General features: G+C 40.4%; 1 protein-coding gene across 1 annotated transcript in view; it reads right to left on the reverse strand.

Moving 5' to 3' along the window:
- The window catches only part of birc6 (baculoviral IAP repeat containing 6), a 270,551-nt gene that overhangs the window by 203,712 nt on the left and 43,381 nt on the right, over positions 1–23,458 (reverse strand). The window contains 4 exon segments of the mRNA XM_072264879.1: positions 12,776–14,173; positions 15,130–15,188; positions 15,331–15,494; positions 18,295–18,517. Of these exon segments, the coding sequence (XP_072120980.1) occupies positions 12,776–14,173; positions 15,130–15,188; positions 15,331–15,494; positions 18,295–18,517 (1,844 nt within the window).

Below are 23,458 nucleotides of genomic sequence, written 5' to 3' on the forward strand. Positions count from 1 at the left end.
AGCATTGCACTTTCTCAATAATCATGTCAATAGCTTGTGGCCATTACGAATTTTTCCAGTCAGACTGCCATACCTCAAAAAGGAACCCCGTGAGCAAAGGCCCTGGAAAATAGAACTAATCCAAGCAAAATTTTCCAGAAGATATTTGATGACATTTCACATAATGCATACAAAGATGACAATAATAACCAAATATCATGTATTAGAAATTAATAATTGGATTAAAAAATAGTTTGGAATTGGTTCATTATTCTCACATGTACTGAAATACAGTGAAAGGTCTGTCATGTTTGGTGTTCATACAGTTCAAATTATACAGTATATTGAAGTAGAAAAGGAAAAACGATAACAATGCAGAATAAAGAGCAACAAATATAGAGAAAATGCAGTGCAGGCAAACAGTAAGGTGCAAGATCATAATGAGGGAGATTGTGAAGTCAAAAGTCCATCATATAGAACTAAGGAACCATTTAAAAATCCTAACAGGAGAGCAGAAGCTGCCTTTCACCCTGGTGATATGCGCTTTCAGACGTTTATATTTTCTGCCCAATGGAAGAGAGAAGAGAAAAATGCCTGGGCTAGGTGGGGTCTTTGATAATGCTGCTTTACCATGGCAGTGAAAAGCACAGACAAAACCCATGGAGGAGAAACTTGTTTCAGTGATGTGCAGGTTTAACTTGCACTCACGTGCAAAACATTTGCCTTACCAAGTCGTTATAAGCCACATTGATAAAAAACAATGTCCTGAGTACACAGAGGCATTGATGAGTTTTTTTAAAGCCGTGACATGTGTGTTGACAGGCGATTGGTGATGTTCACTCCCACAAACCTGAAGTCCTAACCTCTTAGGCACAATACTGTTGAAATAAACACCAGCATGTGTACCAACACCCTTCCTGAAGTCAGTGACCAGCTCTTTTGTCTTGCTGACATTGAAGGAAAGGTGTTGTCATGACACCACATTACTAAGTTCTCAATCTCCTTCCTGTACTCAAATTCATCATTATTTGAGACACAGCCCACTATGGTGGAATCATGTGCAAACCTTCCGACAAAGCCAGAACAAAATATGGCTACACAGTCATGAGTGTACAACAGGGGAACGAGGATATAACTTTGTGGAGCACTAATGTTTACAACAGTCATGGCAGAAATGTTGCTACCTATCCTTATTAATTGTAGTCTGTTGGTCAGGCAAGTCAAGGACCCAATTGAAATGGAAGGCAATGACTCCCAGATTCTGGAGTTAAGTAGTGAGCTGGCTTGGAATAACACCATTGAAGGTGGAACTGTAGTCAACAAACAATGGTCAGATGTAGGATATCTTTACTGTCCAGATGCTCCAGAGATGAGTGTAGGGCCAGGGAGATGGCATCCCACCCAGGCTTCTTTCAATTGTAGAGAAACAGCAGTAGGCCAAGACTGTCTGGAAGGCTGGAATTAATGCGTGCCATGACCAGCCTCTCAAAGCATTTCATTATGGTTGATACCAGTGCCACTGGACAGTAGCCATTAAGGCACATTGATCTTCTCAAGACAAGTGGGAACCACAGTCTAAGGATCCTGGTACATTCCTAGATCTGCACAAGAATTTTAGAAATGGTTACTCATCAGTAAAGATGTTAAACTGGCAGAAAACCTATCATACATGCAACCATATGAGGAGAAAGTGAAGAAATGTGGTTGTTTACACAATGACATGACCAGAATTATAGTCAATAATGAATAGCCTAGGCATCTCAGAAAACCAGTTATCCTAAGCAATGGTTTCACCTCATCAGAAAATCAACATGTTCATTTCCAGCATAGTTTCTGCTGCTTTTTGTTGAATTAAGTTTGGACCTAACCAGTAAGGCAGAACTGTCACAGTGAACAGTCAACTAAAGGCTCAAAAGGTACATTGAGGGCAAGTAGCACTCACTTCATTTAACTCATTTCAGTACATGATTCAGAACTATCAAGGTTCATTTACCACTTAAATTTTGGCAGAATGATTATATTTATATGGCCCTTTTCCACTGATTTGAGCAGTTAACATGCATATTGACATGGACACAGGGGGAGGTTAATAAAGAATTTGGATCAAAGCAAAGATGATACATTTTTTAAAAAAAGGCCAAGATTCCTTTCCTGTTCATTCCAGTATTGAAGAATGAAGTATAAAAAAAAACACACATGCTCCTACTAGGACACATCAACGTATCACGCTAGGCCTATGAAAAGAACAAATGAATCCATTAAATGACGTGATTTGTGATAATGTAAAGGAAATATTGAATGCAATGACTGAAGGATGAAAAACACTAGTACACCCTATCCTCGTTATATGTGCCTTCAGACAATGCAGCTTCACAGTTATGTGAGGAACCTATTTCTACCAACGTCTCCTTATAAGAGTCCAAAACTCTCAGTTATGCGAGGAGCACTGCTTTCCCACCAATACAAGTCATGTGCGCATGCCTCACAGTCTCACTCCCGCCAGTCTCGCATTGTGTGGATGTGCGATCTTGCGCTCTTAAACGTTTTTAACTACGGTGCAGTAATTTTGTGCTTGAAACATTTAACAATGCCTTCCTAGGTGTCCGATGTCAAGTCCTGGGCCATCAGCCAAGCTGCAGAGAACTGCTTTAACACTTGAAAAGAAGTGGGAAATTATAAACAGGGCGGCGTCAGGTGAAGGTAACACAGCTCTGGGACGCTACCCTGTGCAGTTGCGGGCTATGGTAGCTGAGTTAGGCATCACACCAAAGCAGGTGTTTAATGCAGACGAGACCAGGCTTTTTTGGAAGTGCATGCCGAAACGCACTTATATAAGTAAGGATGAAAAAACTGCGTCAGCTTTCAAGGCAGCAAAGGATAGATTGACTTTGCTTATGTGTTCCAATGCCGAAAGAGACTGTAAGAGGAAGCCTCTCTTAGCTTACCATTCACTAAACCCTCGTGCTCTTAAGGGTTTGAGTAAGAATATACTTCCTGTCCACTGGGCAGCTAAAAAGAAAGCATGGGTCACTGGTCAAATCTTTAAAGATTGGTTTGCTAATCATTTTGCTGTTGAGGCTAAAGGCTACTGCCGGGAACAAAACCCTGCCTTTAAAGTTCTTTTGTTGCTTGACAATGAGCCAGCCCACCCTAAACATTTGGACAGCATTCATCCTAATATAACAGTGCGTTTCCTGCCGCCTAACACAGGGGTCCCCAAACTTTTTAGCACCGCAGACCGGTTTAATATTGACAATATTCTTGCGGACCGGCCCGGGGGGGGGGAGGTGTTAATCTCAACCGGAATATAGGTGATAAGTCACTTATAAGTGACTAATACACTCAATTTTGTTTCTAAAGGGGTTTATCTAACGAATTTAATATTAAATACACAGTGCATATTTTCCTCGCATGAATATAGTGATAATTCAATTATAACAGTGGTCATAAACCTCCAGGCCGCAGACCGACACATTGCCACGAAGAATGCAACAGTACAATGGTGACCAGAACGCACCCAGCACATCTTTAAGAAAAAAGCTGTAATAAACAAGCTAATTGATTAGGTGCTGCCCGGCACGTAAATGCCGGCCCAGATCAGAGGCGACGCAATCGGCAATCGCCTCTGATCTGGACCGACATTTACGTGCCGGGTGGCACCTAATCAGTTAGCTTGTTTATTTTGGCTTTTTTTCTTAAAGACGTGCTGGGTGCATTCCAACCACTGCTGTACCACTGCATTCTTTGCAGCCCGGAGGCTGGGGATAACTGAATTATAAGTCACTTATAAGTCAATAGCATCATAACATTTTAAGTAACATTTGGATATTAAACACACAGCACATATTTTCCTCATATGAACATATAAAATCATTGCAAAACACCAATATCGCTGAGTCAGTGGGAGCCCTGGGCTTGTTTTCCTGCAACAAGACGGTCCCATCAAGGGGTGATAGGAGACAGCGACACTCGAAGGGGGTTCCTTATGTCCAGTCTATTCCATAAGACCACAATTTAGTTTTCGTTGCATTCATCACAGAAAACTCCGCTTCACAGCGATATGATGTTGGAAATGGAAGCAACGTTTTCAGTGCTTTCGTGGCTATCTCAGGATATTCACCCTTGACTTTGATCCAGAATGCCAGCAGAGATGTTATGTCAAACATACTTTTCAGCCCACCGTCATTTGCAAGCTCGAGGAGTTGATCTCCTTCCCGCCCTGACATGGAAGATTCATTGGAAACATTCACAAATAGGTCACGGACCCGTTCCTTTGCATGTCTTGGGTCATTTGCGTCTTGGGTCACTGATGACCTCTCGTGCGTTAAAGTTCAACAGTAGGCATGACAGGGAACGAGAAAAGGTGCAGTTGTCTCATATCGTTTCATATCGCCAAATCATATTGTTTCCTCACGGCTCGCGGCCCGTGGCCCGGTCGCACATGCCTTGCGGCCCGTGGCCTGGTGGTTGGGGACCGCTGGCCTAACACAACATCGCTGATTCAACCACTCGACCAAGGTGTGATATCCACATTCAAGGTGTTTTTTTTTATACGGCAAACTATCTCTCAGATACTGCAAGCAAAAGACGATTTTGAAAATCCCGGGAGTTTACCTTCTTCCCTACAAGCAATTTTATGCTGAAAAACAAAATGCTGCCAAGCAAACAATCCTCACCACTTTCTTCAAACCGGTGTTACCTCCTGCTGCCGCAGTACTGAGAGTTCTGTGAGTCTTCCTTCACCCCTTGCTGTCCTTGATGATCCTGACGACACACAACCATCCACCTCATCTACGTAAAGCTGCCCAACACCACAACAATCACTCATCTCCCGGAGTGAACACACCTGCCACTGTTGGTGAGTACAGGTACTGCACACCCTAGTATGTTAACTTTCTATGATTTATTACATTGAATATTACCTTAAACTGATGAAATATAAAATGAATGTTGCCTTGTGGTACTGCTTTTGTGTCATATTGGTATGAAAATGTGAAAAAATACAGATAAAACGTATTTAAGGAAGCTCTCTAGACTGCATCCCTATTTTCTCCATTTAAATAATTATTCACATTACGCGTTTTCACATTGTGCATCGACTTCGAGGAACGTATCCCCCACATATAATGAGGATAGGGTGTATTGGGATACATCCTAAAAACAAGAAATTCAAAACATCCTTCTTTTAGCTGATACAAAAGGTTTCAAACAAGAATTCCGCTTTCGCATTCAGACACAATAAACTTGTATCAACATCGCTCCAACCTTCGTAGCTACAGTGATTTGAAACAGGATATTAATTAGCAACCATAATGATGCACTCAACTTTTTACAACTTTCCACACTGAAAACATTCAAAGTTACATCACTGCTGCAAAAATAAAATCTGTTTTTCAAAGCAGTACATTAGTTTTCTGTTTTAAGAACTGATCATTGTGAATAAAAAGCAGGTCCACACACAAGCAGTAACGCAATCAAGTTACTTACTAATGTTTCAGTTCTCAAGTTACTTGAAAAGTATATTAAAAAGGTCCTTTCCTGTCTAAATGATGACATTTTCCATTCATGTAGTTTGATACACAGTGGCCCAACAATTTACACTTCTAAAAATCAGTATTAAAATATATTAAATAAGCTATTTCCCATTTCCTTTGCATTTTTTTAAAACAATACTATAAACAAGGCCCAGATTTCAGTAATATTCACAATAATGACCTTTCTATTTTACTTTAGCATTAACTTATATTTTTCAAAAAGGAATTCAAACATACTCAAAATAAATTTTCAGCATAATTATTTAATATGTTTCTCAGTAGGAACCCACCAGGCTCTAAGAGGCTTAATAGCTGTCAGAGATAAAAATAGTCAATTCTAAAGCTTTAAAAGCAGAAATTAAAACAGAGGGTAAAAGAGCACCCGCCCCCCCCCCAAAAAAAAAGAACAGCAGAGTGGAGACCTAATCCATTAAGTGTGGAGTGAAAAGATATAAGGATGACAGATGATTGTACGAAGTGTAAAGAATTATCATTTAGAGATGGAAGGAGAATGAAGCCACCCAGGTGCTTTGTAAAGGAGCAACACGATTTTAGCAGAAATAGTCGGAGAACGGGAAGGCAAAGATAGGGCATGAAGCACACATCACTGCTTAAAAAGCAAAGTAGCTTTATAAACTTAACACAATCTATTGCCAAGTTCAAGATTAAAGAAAGGACATTAAGGTACTGTAGAAAGAATAGAGTCAGGGGCATGCCACTTCTATTCCCAGATGGATGCTGAGTAAGATGATACAGGACTTTTTAACCCTTGAAATGAATGGTTAACACTGCAATTGCCTTCTTTATTACTTCACTAAGCTTCAAAGAATATAGACAAAATCTTCAAGGATGTTGCAGGGACTTGAGGGCCTGGGTTACAGGGAAAAAATGAATTCATTAAGACTTTATTCCCTGGAGCATATGAGAATGAGGGGAGCTATTATAAAATAGATCTATAAGAAATTATGAATATAGATACAGTGAATTCTTGCAGGCTTTTGCCCCTCAGGTTCAGTGAGACTAAAAGTAGACATCACAGGTTTAGGGCAAAAGGTACAATACTTAAGGGGAAACTTGGGGAACTTCTTCACTCAGAGGGTGGTGCAAGTGTGGAACAAGCTGCAGTGGAAGCAGCAGATACAGGTTCAATTGTCACATTTGAGAAGTTTTGATAGGTACATGGATAGACGAAAGGTATGAGAGCTATGGCCCAGTGCGGTAGATGGGACTAGGCAGGAAACGCTGGCATGGTCTGGATGGGCTGAAAAGCCTGTTTGAGCTGTAGTACTCTATTGACTAGGGCTCAATCTGTAAGTTCACTTTTGCAGCTCTGATACCTGAATTCTCTCCCCATCTGTAAACAACTTGGATTTGAGTGGAGCACCAACACAGAGGCTATGTACCAGAAGGGCCAGAATCACCTCTACTTCCTGAGGAGTCCACGGTCTTTCGGAGTGTGCAGACCCTCCTTCACATGTTCTACAAGCCTGTTACACCAGTACAATCTTCTATGCAGTGGTGTGCTGGGCAACGATATCAACACAGGTGAAGCCAACAGGTTCAATAAACTGATTGGAAAGGCTAGCTCTGTTATGCGAGTCAAACTGGATACACTGGTGGCTGAGGTAGAACAAAGGACCCTCCGGAAAATCCTGGCAATTCTGGACAATGCTGCTCACCCTCTGCATGCCACCTTGGCTGAACAGAGGAGCACTTTCAGTAACAGACTAAGGTAACTGTGCTGCTCCAAAGAGCATTATATGAGGACATTCTTACCCTCGGCCATTAGGCTCTATAGTCAGTTCAACTATAGCCAGGGAAGTGATGACCCCCTCCCGTTAGACTGTTTGAGCAACTGATTTTTCATTCTTTCTTACTTCTCTTTAATATGTGCATCTGTATATCTGTGCACTTGCAATGCTATTGTGGCAATGTACTTTCCTTTGGGATCAAAAAAATGTATTTGAAAAATAGTCTACATTTGTATGCCTTCTACAAAAGGACATGACCATTCACTTCTCTACACTGCATTCCATCTTCCACATTTGCCCATTCTCCCAATCTGTCCAAGTCCTTCTGCAGACTCCGTTTCCTCAACACTAGCTGCCCCTCCACTTGTTTCGTATCATCTGGGGTGAGAAGGGAGCTTTTATCTCAAGCTCCCTAATCATTGCAAAATATCAAATCTAGAAATGCCTTTTCTCTCATGGGCTCAAACACAAGTTGCTCTTAAAAACCATCTCATATGACTTCTACAAATACTTTCTCTTGAGAATCAGTGCCAACTTGATTTCCCAGCCTCCCATAACTACAATAACATTGTCTTTCTTACAAAGAACAGTACAGCACAGTACAGGCCCTTCGGCCCACAATGTTGTGCCAACCCTTAAATCCTGCCTCCTATATACCCCCCCACCTTAAATTCCTCCATATACCTGTCTAGTAGTCTCTTAAATTTCACTAGTGTATCTGCCTCCACTACTGACTCAGGCAGTGTATTCCACGCACCAATCACTGTTTTCTATCTCCTGCTGTAATTTGTACTCTACATCTGGGCTATGATTCAGAGGCCTGTACATAAATCCCAGAAGTTTTATACCCCTTGCAGTTTCTTAACGTTACCCACAAGGATTCTGTATCCCCATCTTTCAGTTCAATATTGTGACATCTTCTGATTTATATTTTGATAATACAAGAGACTAGTCTGGAACTGAGGTATTAAAAATGCATAGATCTAATCAGCATTGAATGTAAACAGACCTTGGGCTGTGGTTTGGAGGATGCACAAATTTTGCAACATGAATTACAATATTACTGCTTCCTCTCCACATTTATCTCTTAGGGCATCATGGATGTGACAGTGTAACGGGAAAACAGAAGTTACTTTGAAGATGCTGGCCATGTTGGAACAAGAAAGAAACATGCAAGGCAGGGGAAAACCACTGAGGCAAAGTAAAGAGTACATTGTTTGCAAGATAGAATCAGGAGATAAGCAAGATGCATTACACAAGATGCCATCAGAAAGAGACAATGCAGCAGATGAAATAATAGTACAGGAAAGATGCCACAGAAAAGTTACCTCATAACTAAAAGACAAAAATTAAAATCATTTATTGCAGACAAATAGGCACATGAATGACAACATATTTTCAAAGAAATACCATCTACTAGATTTTGCTTCTCAGACTGTAAATTTACAATCAGATATGTTTATTGATCTATGTAGTCCTCTTCACATATAGGTTTTCATATAATGGAAGAACCAGATGTCAAACTGGAAATATTTCTGGTGCATTAATTCTTCTTTTTTTAAAAAAACTGCTTCCTCTCCACATTTATGTTTTACAAGCGGCTAAGACTTCAAATCACAACCACCTACAGCTATAGACAAGTGTGTCCCTACAAAATCATTCAATCTTCCCCGATCAGAAGCCCTGAATGAACCATGAGATCCGAAATCTGCTTACAGCCAGGTTAGAGGCGACTTGGTCTGGTGACCAAGAAGGTTACAAGACGTCCAAGTATGGTCTCTGGAAAGCCATCTCACAGGCGAAGTGGAAATTCCAGACCAAACCTGAATCAAAGGAAACTCGACAGTTGTGGCAGGGTTTGAATACTACCACCTCTTAAAATTAAATGACAGCAGTGCTTCGCTTCAAGATGAGTTCAATGACTTATATGCTCACTTTGACCATCTAATCATGGGAGAACCATCATAAACTCCCCACATCCCCTGATGATCCTACGTTTTCAGCCCCTGAAGCCGCTGTGCGAGCTGCCTTCAGGAGGGTGAACCCACAAAAAGCATCCAGCCCAAACGGGGTACTAAGCACCTGTGATCAACTGGTTGATGAGTTCACCAAGTTCTTTACCCTCTTGCTTCAGCATTGAGAGGTACCCACCTGCTTTAAACAGACTTCAATCATACCAGTGCCCAAGAGCTTGGTGACTGGCCACAATGACTGTCGCTCAGTAGCACTTACAGTTGCAAGAAACAGTTTGTGAACCCTTCGCAATTACCTGGTTTTCTGCATTAATTACTCATTAAATGTGATCTCTTCTTTACCTAAGTCACAATAATAGACAAACACAATCTGCCTAAACCAATTACACAAACAATTGTACTACTTGACAATACAGAGTACACCATTTAAACAATCACAGTCTAGGTTCATAAAAAGTATGTGAAGCTCTGGAGTAATGCCTTCTACAGAAGCTATTTGGAATCAGGTGTTCCAATCATGAGTTGAGATTGGAAGTGTGGGTTGCAGAGGTGTCCTGCCCTATAAAGACGACAAAGTCAGGTTACTGACAGAGCCTTCTCTTCTCAAGAAAGATCTATTTATGTGCATCATGCCTCAATCAAAACAGCTTGCAATCATTGAGGAAACAATGAATTCAATATTGTATCAAGATATTTTACAGGAGAATGTTAGAGTAACAGTCCATTGACTGAAACTCAAGAGAAGTTGGATGTTGCAACAAGACAATGACCTGAAGCACAAGAGTAAATCAACAAAAGAATGGTTTAAAAAGAAGAAAATTCATGTTTTGGAATGGCCAAGTTCAGAGTCCAAACCTTAACAGAATTGAAATGCTGTGGCATGACCTGAAGAGGGCTGTTCATGCAAAGTATCCAAGAAGCATTGAATTGAAACAGTTTTGTACGGAGGAATGGTCTAAAATTCCTCCTGACTGTTGTGCAACTGTGATCAGTAGCTACAGGAGCTGTTTGGTGGAGGTTACTGCTGCTAAAGGAGGTTCTACACAAGGGTTCACATACTTTCTCCAACTAGACTGTGTTCAATAAAGATATGAAAAGTACAAATGTTTGTGTGTTATTAGTTTAGGCAGCACACACAAAACGCTGGAGGAACTCAGCAGACCAGGCAGCATCTATGGAAAAGAGTACAGTTGACGATTCACGCCAAGACCCTTCAGCAGATTGTGTGTCTATTAGATGAAGATCAGACCACATTTTATGAGTATTTACTGCAGAAAACCAGGTACTTGCAAAAGGTTCACGAACACTTTCTTACAACTGTATACCCATAGTGATCAAGTGGTTTGAGAGGTTAGTGATGAAACATAGCAATTCCTGCCTGAGAAACAACTTATATCCGCTCTAATTGGCCTACTGGAGCTAAAGGTCCACAGTAGATGCCATCTCATTGACTTTTCACTCAACCCTGGAACATCTGGACAGCAAAGATACATACATCAGAATGTTCTTTATTGACTCCTGCTCAGCATTCAATACTATCTTCCCCTCAAAACTAATCAATAAGGTCTAAGACCTAGCTTCAAACACCTCCTTGTATAATTGGATCCTCAATTTCCTCACTTGCAGACCCCAGTCCACAATCTCCATCAGCACAGGTGTACCACATGGCTGTGTGCTTAGTCCCCTGCTCTACTCGCTTTACACTTACGACTGTGTGGCTGAGCACATCTCCAATACCATGCTCAAGTCTGCTAATGACAACACTGTTGTAGGTCAAATCAAAGGTGTTGATGTATCAGCATATAGGAGGGAGACTGAAAATCTGGCTGAGTGGTGGCATAACAATCTCTCTCTCAATGTCAGCAACTATGAAGAAAGCATGACAGCACCTCTACTTTCTTTGGAGTTTGCAAAGATTCAGCAGGATATCCAAAACTTTGTCAAAACTTCTATAGATGTGCTGTGGAGAATGGATTGCCTGGCTACATCAACTCCCAACGCAGTAGAATCGGCAAGTCCATCATGGGTACAGGAGGGAACGTCGACTCAGACCACGAGAGGCCTGTTTCAGGCATTTTCATGCCTTACAAGGCGCAGACTGGAAGTCTGTGTGGGGCGCCACTCCTCGCACCATGGGTAAAGCCCTCCCAACCACTGAGCACATCGACATGAAAGGCCATCACAGGAAAGCAGTATTCATCACCAGGGACATCCACCAACCACGACATGCTCTCTGCTTGCGGTTGCCATCAGAATAAAGGTACAAAAGCCTCTGAAACCACCAGGTTAAGCAACAGTTACTACCCCGCAGCCCTCAGGCTCTTGAACCAAAGGCGATAACTTCACTCCACTTCCCCCATCAATGAAATGTTCCCACAACCTATAAAATCACTTTCAAGGACTCTTCATCTCATCTTCTCAATATTTATAGCTTATTTATTATTGTTTCTTCTTTTCGCATTTGCACCGTTTGTCACCTCTGACTCTGGTTGAATGCCCTCGTTGACCAGTCTTGCATCGATTCTGTTATAATTATTCTACAGATTGTTGAGTATGCCCACAAGAAAAAGTATCTCAGGGATGTATATGGTAACATAAATGTACTTTGATAATAAAGTTTACTTCGAACTTTGATTCACAGTACAAGTCTGACAATGATCTAAAGTGAGTTGTTTTAAAACAATGTCAAAAAAATTGGGATTGGCTGAGAGTAGAGATGATGAGACACTAACATGGAATGGAAGAAAAACAAACCACTTCATTCCTGCTACTACCCAAAACTAGTTGGTGGTGCACAAACATGGCCGTGAACTTGGACTCCATCAAGAAACAACATATTGCATTATGACAAATTAATCCAATTTCTATTCCAATAAAAGGAACAACTTAAAAGCAAACAAAATGAGTCCAATAGATCTTAAACAGATAATAAAAATAACAGGATAGAAGCAAGATAGTTTAATGTTAACAAAGAATGCATGGCAGCAGTCAGCTTCTTAAATGCAAAATTTGTGGAATTGTTAAACGAGAGAAAATCTGCAGATACTAGAAATCCAAGCAACACACAAAGTGCTGAAGGAAAGCAGGTCAGGCAGCATCTATGGAAAAAAAGTACAGTCAACGTTTTGGGACAAGACCCTTCAGCAGGACTGGAGAAAAAAAAGATGAATTCTGTGGGCAAAAACGACTTGTTAGTGAGAGATACTAATGCCTTGTTAGTGAGGGTCTTGGCCTGAAATGTCGACTCTACTTTTTTCCCCATAGATGCTGCCTGGTCTGCTAAGTTCTAGGTGTGTGGGTGTGGAATTCTTAGTCACATTTTACTTCACATAATCTGCTGACAGCAACTTTAAAGATGACTCAAGTGCACATCACCAGAAGTACTGTACCCAATCATGAATAAAAGTGAACCTGAAATATTTCAAACATTGCACCTGAACCTAAAGTTATATCATACAAGAAACATCAAACTCAACAGAAAAGCATTAAAACTAAAGTGTTTAAAAATGTGAGACAAAGTTGTGAATAAAACTCTTACCATATGTGCAAGCACAAAGTCTGTCTGTTCCAGAACAGTACACCACTGAGATAAAAGGATCTAATTCATTACTGCTCTCTTTTCTAGGTGGTTCCACTTTAACTAAAGTTTCAAAGTTTGAGAGATCTAAGATTTTTATAAATCCTCCCTGAGTAGTAACCACTAAATGCCCAAGATTGGAAGCATCAGATTTCTTTTCTCTCACAATTCCATTTCTTGAAGTCAATGGAGCTTCATCTATTATTTCCTCACAGTCATCGTCTCTATTATCCAAAACATCTGGTGGAAGTAATATTAGTGAGGTAATAGCATCCTGTGGATCCTTGATATGTTGGACTTTAACAGGCTGCTCTTCTAAAGTTACTATACGTGTGCTGTAGTTCATCTTATAAAGCAGAAGATAACCACCACTCAAAGTTCTTTGCTCAGGCTGGATAATTAGTGGAGTTTGTGCATCAGTGGGCGACTCCTCCTGAAGAAAACCAATGTCTGAATTAATCCCAATGGTTAGGTTGGATTCTAAATCTCCTTTACTTCTGTTACACAATGCAGAGTTCAATTTATTTAAATTATTCAAGGCCTCTACTTGACTTATTGCACTCAAGGATGTAACAGGACAAGTCCGTAGTCCTATCAAGAGATGAATTCCATCAGCACAGGGTGTAATAGAATCAATGTGGAGATTCTCGTCTTCAGTAAACTTTGGCAGCCGCAGACAATGGACAAGGGCACCAGGTTTTGGAACCACTGAGCTCCATTTATCAGAGTCTACAGAGGCAAGATTAGCTGCAGCATCTGCAAACTGTTGAATATATGTCATGGGTGGGTCCTGCAACAACAGTTGTTCTTGGCTATCCAATTCCATTTCTATTATCTGTGGTACTGTGAAACCTTCATCATGTAAACCTTTACCTACTAAATTGTTCATTTGTGCAAAAACTTTACCTGCCTTTTCGTCTGACTCTTTAATGCTATAAAGCAATAATAGAGGCAAAGTCCTTTTTATTATGGGTGAACTTAATTCAGAATTACTGCCGGATTCATTGTCCATAGTCACTTGGTCAGATACACTTTCACCTCGAGTCCTGCTTAAAGAGTCCAAGGACCTACGTGATTGAGTACTTATTGGCGAAGAAGCAGCGGATTTGTAAGATAATAAAACTCCTGCTAATAAACAAGGAAAGGGAATGTTGTGCTGCTCAGTGTGCTTCTCCTTTGTTTTTTCACTCTTGTTATTGATAGTGGACGTGTTGGCACCCAACTCCTCCAAATCCTTAACTGTATCCTCAAGAACAGTTGCCACTATTTCCCACTGAAGTTTTTCAGGTTGCTGCAGAATACTCAATGCCGTCACATCTATACTGATGTCCATGCTACATTCCTTCTGAGATGTTTGCCCTAACAAAACAAAATTCTCAGGTTATTATAAAATAACAACACAACTGCAAGAACAGTAACATCACCATGATATAACAATAAGAGGGTAGAACTGTCACATCAGTTTTCAAATTTGACATTAACATGGCGTCGAACGACGTTTGCTCCCCTCAGATGGAAGACATGCACCTCTCTCCAAAGCAAATTGTGGTATACATCTTACTGCACTCTCAATCTAAAATCAATTACCGTAAGATTCTACAATTTAAAGTGTACATGTAGACATTATATACCAGCAACCCACTTTTTACATCATCCAATTCATTTAAAGAGTGAAGAAAAAATAAAGAGGGGACAGTAGTTAATTAGCACTAATCAAGCTCACTCAAAAAGCAAAGCAAATGACCACGTAACATTCTGGTAGAGGGATAAATCCTGTCCAGAACAATCAGGAAATCTCCCCTGCTCATATCCAAGGAGCACCACAGGATCTTTTATGTTGGCCCAAATGGCAAAGAGCTGCAAAATAGCACATCCAATAGTGCATCATTCCCTCTGTCCTACACTGGAGCTGTGACTGAGGTAATTTTATAGCACAAAAACACATAGTCCATCAAAAGTGCTTTAAAGTTAAATCAACCCACACTGCAGTCATCAGATGAGCCTATACAGGAATGAACTTCGACAGCATGCACTCACTGGAAAAGTCTTATGGTTTCAGATGAAGAGTTGTGTGCTAGTCTGGCATTAGATGCTTTCACTTTCCACAGATACAGTTAACACATTTTTAATGAAATTACTAGCAAAAATTAGATTATTCCCTTGAGGCCGATAAAAACCCATTCATCACAAGAGCTGATGCAGGTTCTGAGTAGCTCTAAAAATTCTCTGCTGCATTGAAGTATGACTGGCAGGAACCCAACACCAATAACAAGTAATGACAATTTGCAAAGGGAATGTTCCAAATTTGACCATACCTGTAGCTGAATCTGTTCTGGAATGCTCTTCACTGTCAGAATCTTCCAGCTGATCATCACTTTGAGAAACAAGACACATTGATGAAATACATTCCAAAGCAATACAAGGTGATTGTAAGATTGTTTGGCACTTTATCATGAAAGTAAGCTGAGACAACAGTTCATGAAATACAAATTAAAACTTTTATGTTAGTTTATTACCTGTCACCTTCTAATTTTGGTATGTCAGAACAACTGGAAGAATCTTCCAACCATGCTAGAGACGGCCTCTGGGATTCACTAGCTGACCCATGTTCTACCCCAGGCAAAGAAATCAGCCTCAAAATTGCTGCATCATATGGATTGATGTCAAATTTCAAATGAACCTAAGTTTAAAAATAAATAGAAATGTGTCTCAATATTCTGGTACAGCATTCGTGAACTCCATTCCATATTGCCAAATTCGCAGAACGCAAGTTCCACAAACAATTCTTAGGGTTGGTAACCATTAAAAATATGCAAATGCTATATTCTTTAAAAGGAAGGTATATCACTACAAGTTTTCCTCCAAGAAGCTGGTTTCAAAGTACCAGCGGACAGGCTGCGAGAGAGAAATCTATCCTCAGTTCAAGACAGCATCCAAAGATTTAAGATGGATTCTGGCTTTGTTTTTGCAAAAATTAACAGGCATTACTCTTGGTACTTTATTCCATTTGCAAGCTTTACTGGAGAGTCCCTGCAGGTTTCTTCTTTCATGGAAGGGACTCTTGACAATTTAATTTCATGTGTAAATATTTGACTCAAATCAAACTGCTGTAGTTTTCCCAGAGTTTTATATTCTCTTCTACTTGAGCAGTGCCTCAGGAATAAAGGGTAGCTTGCTTTCATCCTGGCTCTGTGGATTCCGAGGCAACTAATGAGAATTACTTGGATGTTCAGATTCTGCCGTGGACGGGGTAAGTGGCTCGGTCTTTTCTCCAAGTTGCATGCTCCTCAAAACACAAAAGTTCTCAGTGCTACTCCAGATGTTCTTTCCACACTGCAATTGATAATTGGACATAAACTGATGTCAGATTTCAAGAGCTGATGCAAGTCTGTTTGCTTTCATAAGGAGGGTCGTTGGACATTTTTGAAGCATTCACTGTCCCCAGTTAATATGCTGCCCTGATAGAGCTCAGAACTGTTTGGGTAGTCTAATGTAAATGATGTTGCCCATTCAGAGATAACTGTGTGATTATAGCTTCCATGTTGGGAATTGCAACTTGGGAACAGCACAATCTTCCCAGTCTGGAGTACTTTGGTATATTTTGAGTACTTGCTGCAAGTAGCTCATATATATGAACTGTTAGAAGAGTAGGAATCACTACTACTAGTCCTGCTAGTGGTGAGCTTTATTGGATTTAAGATCTTGATCGTCACATAAACTTAACCTCCAATAACAAAGATTACACTGGGACACTGAAGCCAGTGATAAACTGCATTACTGACTACAAGATCGCTACCAAATAATGGGAAATGGCCTCATTGTGGGTCTTTATTGTCAAAATGAGTGGGGGATGAGTAGTACAGTATAATCAGTAGGGGCAAGCTGGTAGAGAAACTTGGTTTGTTGTGTTCAGTCCAACTTCAGATATTAAAATCTCTTATCACTATATAGACAACTATTTTATTTGCATCTCAAATCTAGTAAATACTTGCTTTTTTGAGCAAGTTTTACGGCCAAAGATCAGGCAACTAGAGCAGTATTGGTATTTCTTCAAGAACACATGACAAAATAGTATGAGAGATTTAGGAAAATCTCCCCTTGCTAAGGGAGCTAGGGCTTTACTCTTTGGAGAGAAGGAGGATGAGAGGAGACATGATAGAGGTGTACAAAATAATAAGAGGAATAGATAGAGTGGATAGCCAGCGCCTCTTCCCCAGGGCACCACTGCTCAATACAAGAGAACATGGCTTTAAGGTAAGGGGTGGGAAGTTCAAGGGGGATATTAGAGGAAGTTTTTTTTACTCAGAGAGTGGTTGGTGCGTGGAATGCACTGCCTGAGTCAGTGGTGGAGGCAGATACACTAGTGAAGTTTAAGAGACTACTAGACAGGTACATGGAGGAATCTAAAGTGGGGGCTTATATGGGAGGCAGGGTTTGAGGGTCGGCACAACACTGTGGGCCGAAGGGCCTGTATTGTGCTGTACTATTCTATGTTCCTTCCTCAAGATAGTGTCATGGGATTTTTTGCCTCCCATGAAAGCTTTCAGTTCACATTTCATCCTCAGTACAACATAATACAAATCATGCTTTGAATTCATCTCTAAACAAAAGAGATTCACAACCTTCCAACTCAAAGCTGGAGAGCTAGCAGCAAATCATAGTTGACTTTGGTAACACAAATTTACCTTGAAGTATCTAAAACTAAATTTTCTGCGTATAGATCAAGTAGCACCTAAGGATAGAAAATGCTGGGAACATCTATGGAAAGCAAAACAGAGCTAATGTTTCAGATCAAAGAGTTTTCATAGCATGTTTTTGATAAAGGGTTGTTGACCCAAAACGTTAATTGTTCTAACATTTCCTGTTTTAATTTCAGATTTCTGAATGTACATTGAACCCATGAACACTATTTTACGACTTTTTTTTGCACTAATTTAAATATTAAAACTGCAGTTCAGCTTTTTTCCCCTCGATTATGTACTGCATTGTAATGCAAAGACAACAAATTTCTTGCCAGTGACATTAAACCTGATTCTAATTTTCAGGCTCCTAAGGACACTGGGTAATATGTGACCCGTTGCCAACATAAGCAGCACAAATGAGATGCGGTGATAACCATCACAATACGCGTACTTTTCCTGGGTTCTGATAAATGATGTCTGCATGTAAACAAGCAAATATAGAAGTGAAAGGTAGCATGGAGAGAGAAACTGAAAGCAGAAGAGCAGTAATTTTCAGTAGCCAATTAACTAACGACCAGGTAAGTGACAATGAATCAAAGAAAAATTAATCAAAGAACTTGAGAAAGATTCACAAGGACATTGTACAATACAAATACTGTGGAGAAAGACCAACATCCTGGCCGGTTTTGCAATCATATGCAATTAGTCACTTCTCCACTGCCTACTGACTTTTCCCATCAAACTGAAACCTTTAAGAACATACTCTGCAGCATCAATGAAGTCAATCATAAAAAATACCTTCATTATTTTGGAAACGTCCCATACACAGATCTTGCCATGCCTTGTTGAAGCAGCTAGGAAATGAGGGCAACTTCCAAAGCCAACACATGCTATTCGATCAGGGACATCTATGCTGGGAAACTGTGCAGGACTTGTTGCCAATGTAATGGACAGTGGCACGTTTTGTGTGTGTTCACCTTTCACAAATGGACAGTTGGGAGAATGCCGCTCATGTTCAGACCTATGTCATATGTATTAAACAAAAGTAAAAGATGTCAAGAATGCAGATGTAATAAGCAAAATAAAGATAACTTACAATTGCTATTTTGTGAAGCTTAATTACGTTGTTTCAATAGTGGCATAATATTTATTACATTTGCAACAGCAATATTTACTGACTATAATCTTTGCATTTAACAACAAAACTCTGCAATGCAACATCAAGCTACGCAAAAAGTGTATTAAGATTTTAGGAAGCTAAAATAAAACAGCATCCTTGACGTTTATGAAGAAGCCAGAAAAAAAGGGGGGGGGGGAGAATTAGGGAAGATGGTGGCCATGTAAAGTCCTTGGAAAGTAGGATTGAAGAAAATCCCAAGGCATTCTATATATACATCAATAGCAAGAGGATAGCTAGGGAGCAGATTAAGGGACCAATCAAGGATAAAAGAGGGAACATGGGCTGAGGCAGAGGATGTGGGCAAGTACTTTGCCAAGGAGAGATTACCAGTGGGTAAGTGTTTACCAAAGAGGAAGACATGGAGGGCAGGGGGATCAGTGTGGAGTGTGCTAATGCTCTGGAGTATTTCAAGAAAGAGGAAATAGTGTTGGATCTATTAAAGAACATTAAAACCTGTTGGGATGTACACCAGGTTACTGAGGGGCAAGAGATGAGATTGCTGGGGCCTTGACCAGAGGACTGGCTATAGCTAAGTTTGTTCCATTATTCAAGAATGGAAATAGAATGATCTTGGAAACAATAGACCAATGAGTTTCATGTCAGTAGCAGGGAAGTTACTAGGAAGATTCTTACGGATAGGATGAAAAGCATTTGGAAAACCATGGCCAAATTTGGGACAGTCAGTATTGCTTAGTGCAGGGCAAGTCCTGTCTTACTGACTTGATTTTTTTTTTGGAGGGGGGGGTGGTGAATGAAGGTGCTTGATGAAGGTAGAAGTGGATGTCATCTGCATGGATTTTAGCAAGACATTTGATAAAGTTCCCTTATTCAAGGCTCCACCAGAAGATTAAGATTCAATGGATCCACAGTGAATTGGTCGTTAGGATTCAGAACCACCTTGCCCATAGAAGACAAAGAGTAATGGTCTTATTCTGGCTAGAGGTCTGTGATGAACGGTGTTCTCCAGGGATCTGTACCAAAACCTCTGCCTTTTGTGATTATATATAAATGACCTGGATGAAAATATGGATGGCTGAGTTGGTAAGTTTGCAGATGGTACAAAGATCAATGTTGTGGATGGAATAAGATTGGCAAGGGATACAGTGGGACACACTGCAGATTATGGGTGGAGAAATGGCAGAAGGAATTCAACCTGGCCAAATGTGAAGTGTTGCACCTTGGGAGATCAACTATAAAAGGAAATACACTTAATCTCAAGACCCTGAATAGTGTTCATGTGCAGACATTTTAGGGTTTGCATCCATTACTCCCTGGGAGTATCTACACAGGCTGATAGGGGTAAAGGAGGTGTAATACCCTGGTAAAGATTTTACTGCTAATGTTGAAGGTATTTCATATAATGGTCTTTCTGTAGAAGTAGTGTTTGGGTTACTGTTAGAGATAAGGGATGCTTAGGAATGTGGGTCATCCAGTCAGGAAAGTGGAACAGGGAAGTGGTTCTGGAGAAGGCTGGAGGAGCGGTTTTGTGACCAACTCTTCTCCCTCCTGCCATCTGGCGAAAGGTACCGAAGCATTTGGGCTCTCACGACCAGACTATGCAACAGTTTCTTCCCCCAAGCCATCAGACTCAATACCCAGAGTCTAGACTGACATATACATCATTTATTATTATATTTTATTTGTCCTCTACTGTGCCTATTGTTTTATTATTTATTGTACTGCTCTACACTGTTTTGTGCACCTTATGTAGTCCTGTGCAGGTCTGTAGTCTAGGGCAGTTTTTATGTTGTTTTACGTAGTCTAGTGTAGTTTTGTGTTGTTTCATGTAGCACCATGGTCCTGGAGGAAAGTTGTTTCATTTTTACTGTGTACTGTACCAGCAGTTTACGGTTGAAATGACAATAAACTTGACTTGACCTGAACTGAACATCACTGGTGGGTCTTTGTTTGGCGGGAGCTAAAGAGAGAAGATACTGGAGAGACCAGATCATAGGATGGAGTCCAGGCCTGGAGGTCTGCCAAGAATCGGTGAATATGGCTGTAGGAAGATTTGAGCTCCAATCTGTGCACATGTGACTGATTAATTATAAAGGGCCCTTTAGTTTTTTTTCCCCTTTCTTTTCATTACTAACTCTTTGGCTAAGTTAACTTTCACAAATATACTTTTTTATAATTGTAGTATGCAGTATGTGATCTGTTATTTTATGCTGACTGGCTATTGCAGGGCAGTAAATCACACAGCATTCACACAAACTGGGGCTTGGGTGGGCGAGACATCCCAATCTCACAGATTTGGCAGGACCAAAGTTGTATACACCTTAGAAGTACGAAACTGGAGAAAGGTGGGTTTATCACCATGGAATCCAGCGACAGTTAGCGAGGGGCCCAGAAAAGGGGGTGTGGGGGGAGGGGTGGAGTTTCAGAGGCATGCTTGCCTTTAATCAGTCAAGGTGGTGAATTCCTGAATTGGGGAAGTTATGTTACAGCTTTATAAAACTCTGGCTGAGCTGCACCTGCAGTATTACATGCAATTCCTGGTGCCCCATTATAGGAAGAACATCAAGTCATAGGAGAGGCTGCATAAGTAGTTTTCTAGAATGCTGCCTTGATTACAGGGCATATGCTACATGGAGAAGATGGATAAACTTGGTTTGTTTTCTCTGAAGCAGCAGAGGCTGAGGGGAGAGATCGGACAGAAATTTAGAAGCGTAGATTTAGCATACAGCCAATATCTTTTTCCTAGGGTTGAAGTGTCAGAAAGCACGCATTTAAGGTGAGCAGATTAAGTTCAAAGGAGATGTGCAAGTTGTTTTAAATTTTAAACTGAGAGGAGTAGGTGTCTTGAATGTGCTGCCAAAGATGGTGGTGGAAGTATGATAGGGATGTTCAAGAAGCTCTTAGATAAGCATGAGAATGTGCAAGAAATGGCCATTGCGTAGGTAGAATGGATTAGTTAGTTGAGCATTTGATTACCACTTTAATTGTTTCAGCACAATATCATGGAGTGAGGGGGTGTTCCTGTAGTGTACTGTTCTATATTCTATAAAAACAACGGTTAGAAATCAATCTGACTTTTGTTTTACACAATGTAAATTCCAACCATGAATCACAAAGCATAGAATGATATAAATAGGTATTTAGGAAAGACGCAAAATATCCTATGTACCAAGGGAGGAAAAAAAAGGTCTGCAAAGTAGCTCAGATTTTTCATCTACTTTTGGTTGCTGATAACTTAATCATGTTTTCGTATAACTGTAAATGTAATAGCAGTAAGGTCCGCTATATATTGTGTGAGTAAACTGTCTTGAATGCATCGTATAAATTCCCCCTACCCACCCAGGCCCCCTGCTCTCTGGGTGGCTCAGTCAATACTAGGTATAACTGGTTTGGATGTGAGTGCAGAAGGCTTGATCAGTGAAGAAAGCTATGATAGATTACAAGGGACTCTTGAAAAGTTACAAGAGTGTCAAATAGGTTTCAACATAAATAAATGTCTTATTGGAAAGTCAAATCAGCAAACAACTTATTATGAATGTATGCTTTACACCTGGGCAGCAGAGGAACGCTGTCTCATTCGAATTTATCCATGTATGGTCTGAATGATAATTAAACTTGATTTGATACTATAAATGATAGGGCACTAAGGAGTGTGAAGGAATAGAAGGAGCTAGGAATACAGAGGCATAGTTCTTTAAACGTCATGTCACAAGTAGACAGGGTAGTGAGAAAAGTGTTTAGTAAACTTTCATTAGTCAGGACACCGAGTACAGAAGATGGGACATTATGTTACAGTTGCACAAATTGTTGGTAAGGTTGTACTTGAAGTAACATTAAAGTTATGGCCACCCTGTTATATCAATGATGTGATTAAACTGGAAACCGTGCAAAAAAGATTTATGAAGATGTCGCCAGGACTAGAGGGCCTGAGCTGTACGGAGATGTTGGTCAGGCTCGGGCATTATTCCTTGGAGCATAGGAGAGTAAGAGCTAACATATGAAAGGCAAAGATAAGGTCGATGGTAACGACCTTTTCTTCAGCTTATGGGAGACCAAAACTGGGACCATAGATTTAGGGTGAGGGAATAAAGATATATAACCAACTCAAGGAGCAACTTTTCTCCCCCTCATGCAGATGGTGGTGAGAATATGGAACAAGTTACCAGATGATGTGGATCAGGCAGGTACAATAGGATCGTTTAAGCAGCTCTTGGATAAGTGCATGGAAGGATGGGGCTTTGAGGGACATAAGCTGAACATGGGAAATTGCGATTCACTGGGTGAGCACGTGCTCAACATAGATGCTTGGGCCTCCATCCATGCTGTATTGTTTTATGAAGTCAAAATAAAGGCTCTGATTTAGACTGTGCTATTCTGTTGAAAGCAGACAAATAGAACAAGTACATTAAATCTAACGTGATCATACCAATAAAGCAGGATAAGTGAAACAAGTAAATTAGGGGAAAAGTATTGATTAAAAGTATAAAACAAAGGTTGAAGTTTTGAAAGGGCCACATTATTGCAACGAGATTTGTGTTGATTGTAGACAAATAGTATAAGAGAACTAACTGAGTAGCTTGGTCTGTGAGACACAAGCAATAATAGTAGCTTCATCTGCAAAAGAGATGAAAAATAAAAAGCAATTTCCAAAGGAAGAAAAAAAGAGGCCAGGGACACTGGCACAGGCAGGGACATACAGATAGACAACGAAAATACCAATTGCAACATATTGTCAACTGGACACATCAGAAGAGACCTGCACATAAGTCACTCAAAGGGTGGGCTTCCTAAGAAGCGACTATGATCTGAAGTTTTGTTTTGTAC

Source organism: Mobula birostris, chromosome 8, assembly GCF_030028105.1.
Source record: "Mobula birostris isolate sMobBir1 chromosome 8, sMobBir1.hap1, whole genome shotgun sequence".
Taxonomy (NCBI): domain Eukaryota; kingdom Metazoa; phylum Chordata; class Chondrichthyes; order Myliobatiformes; family Myliobatidae; genus Mobula; species Mobula birostris.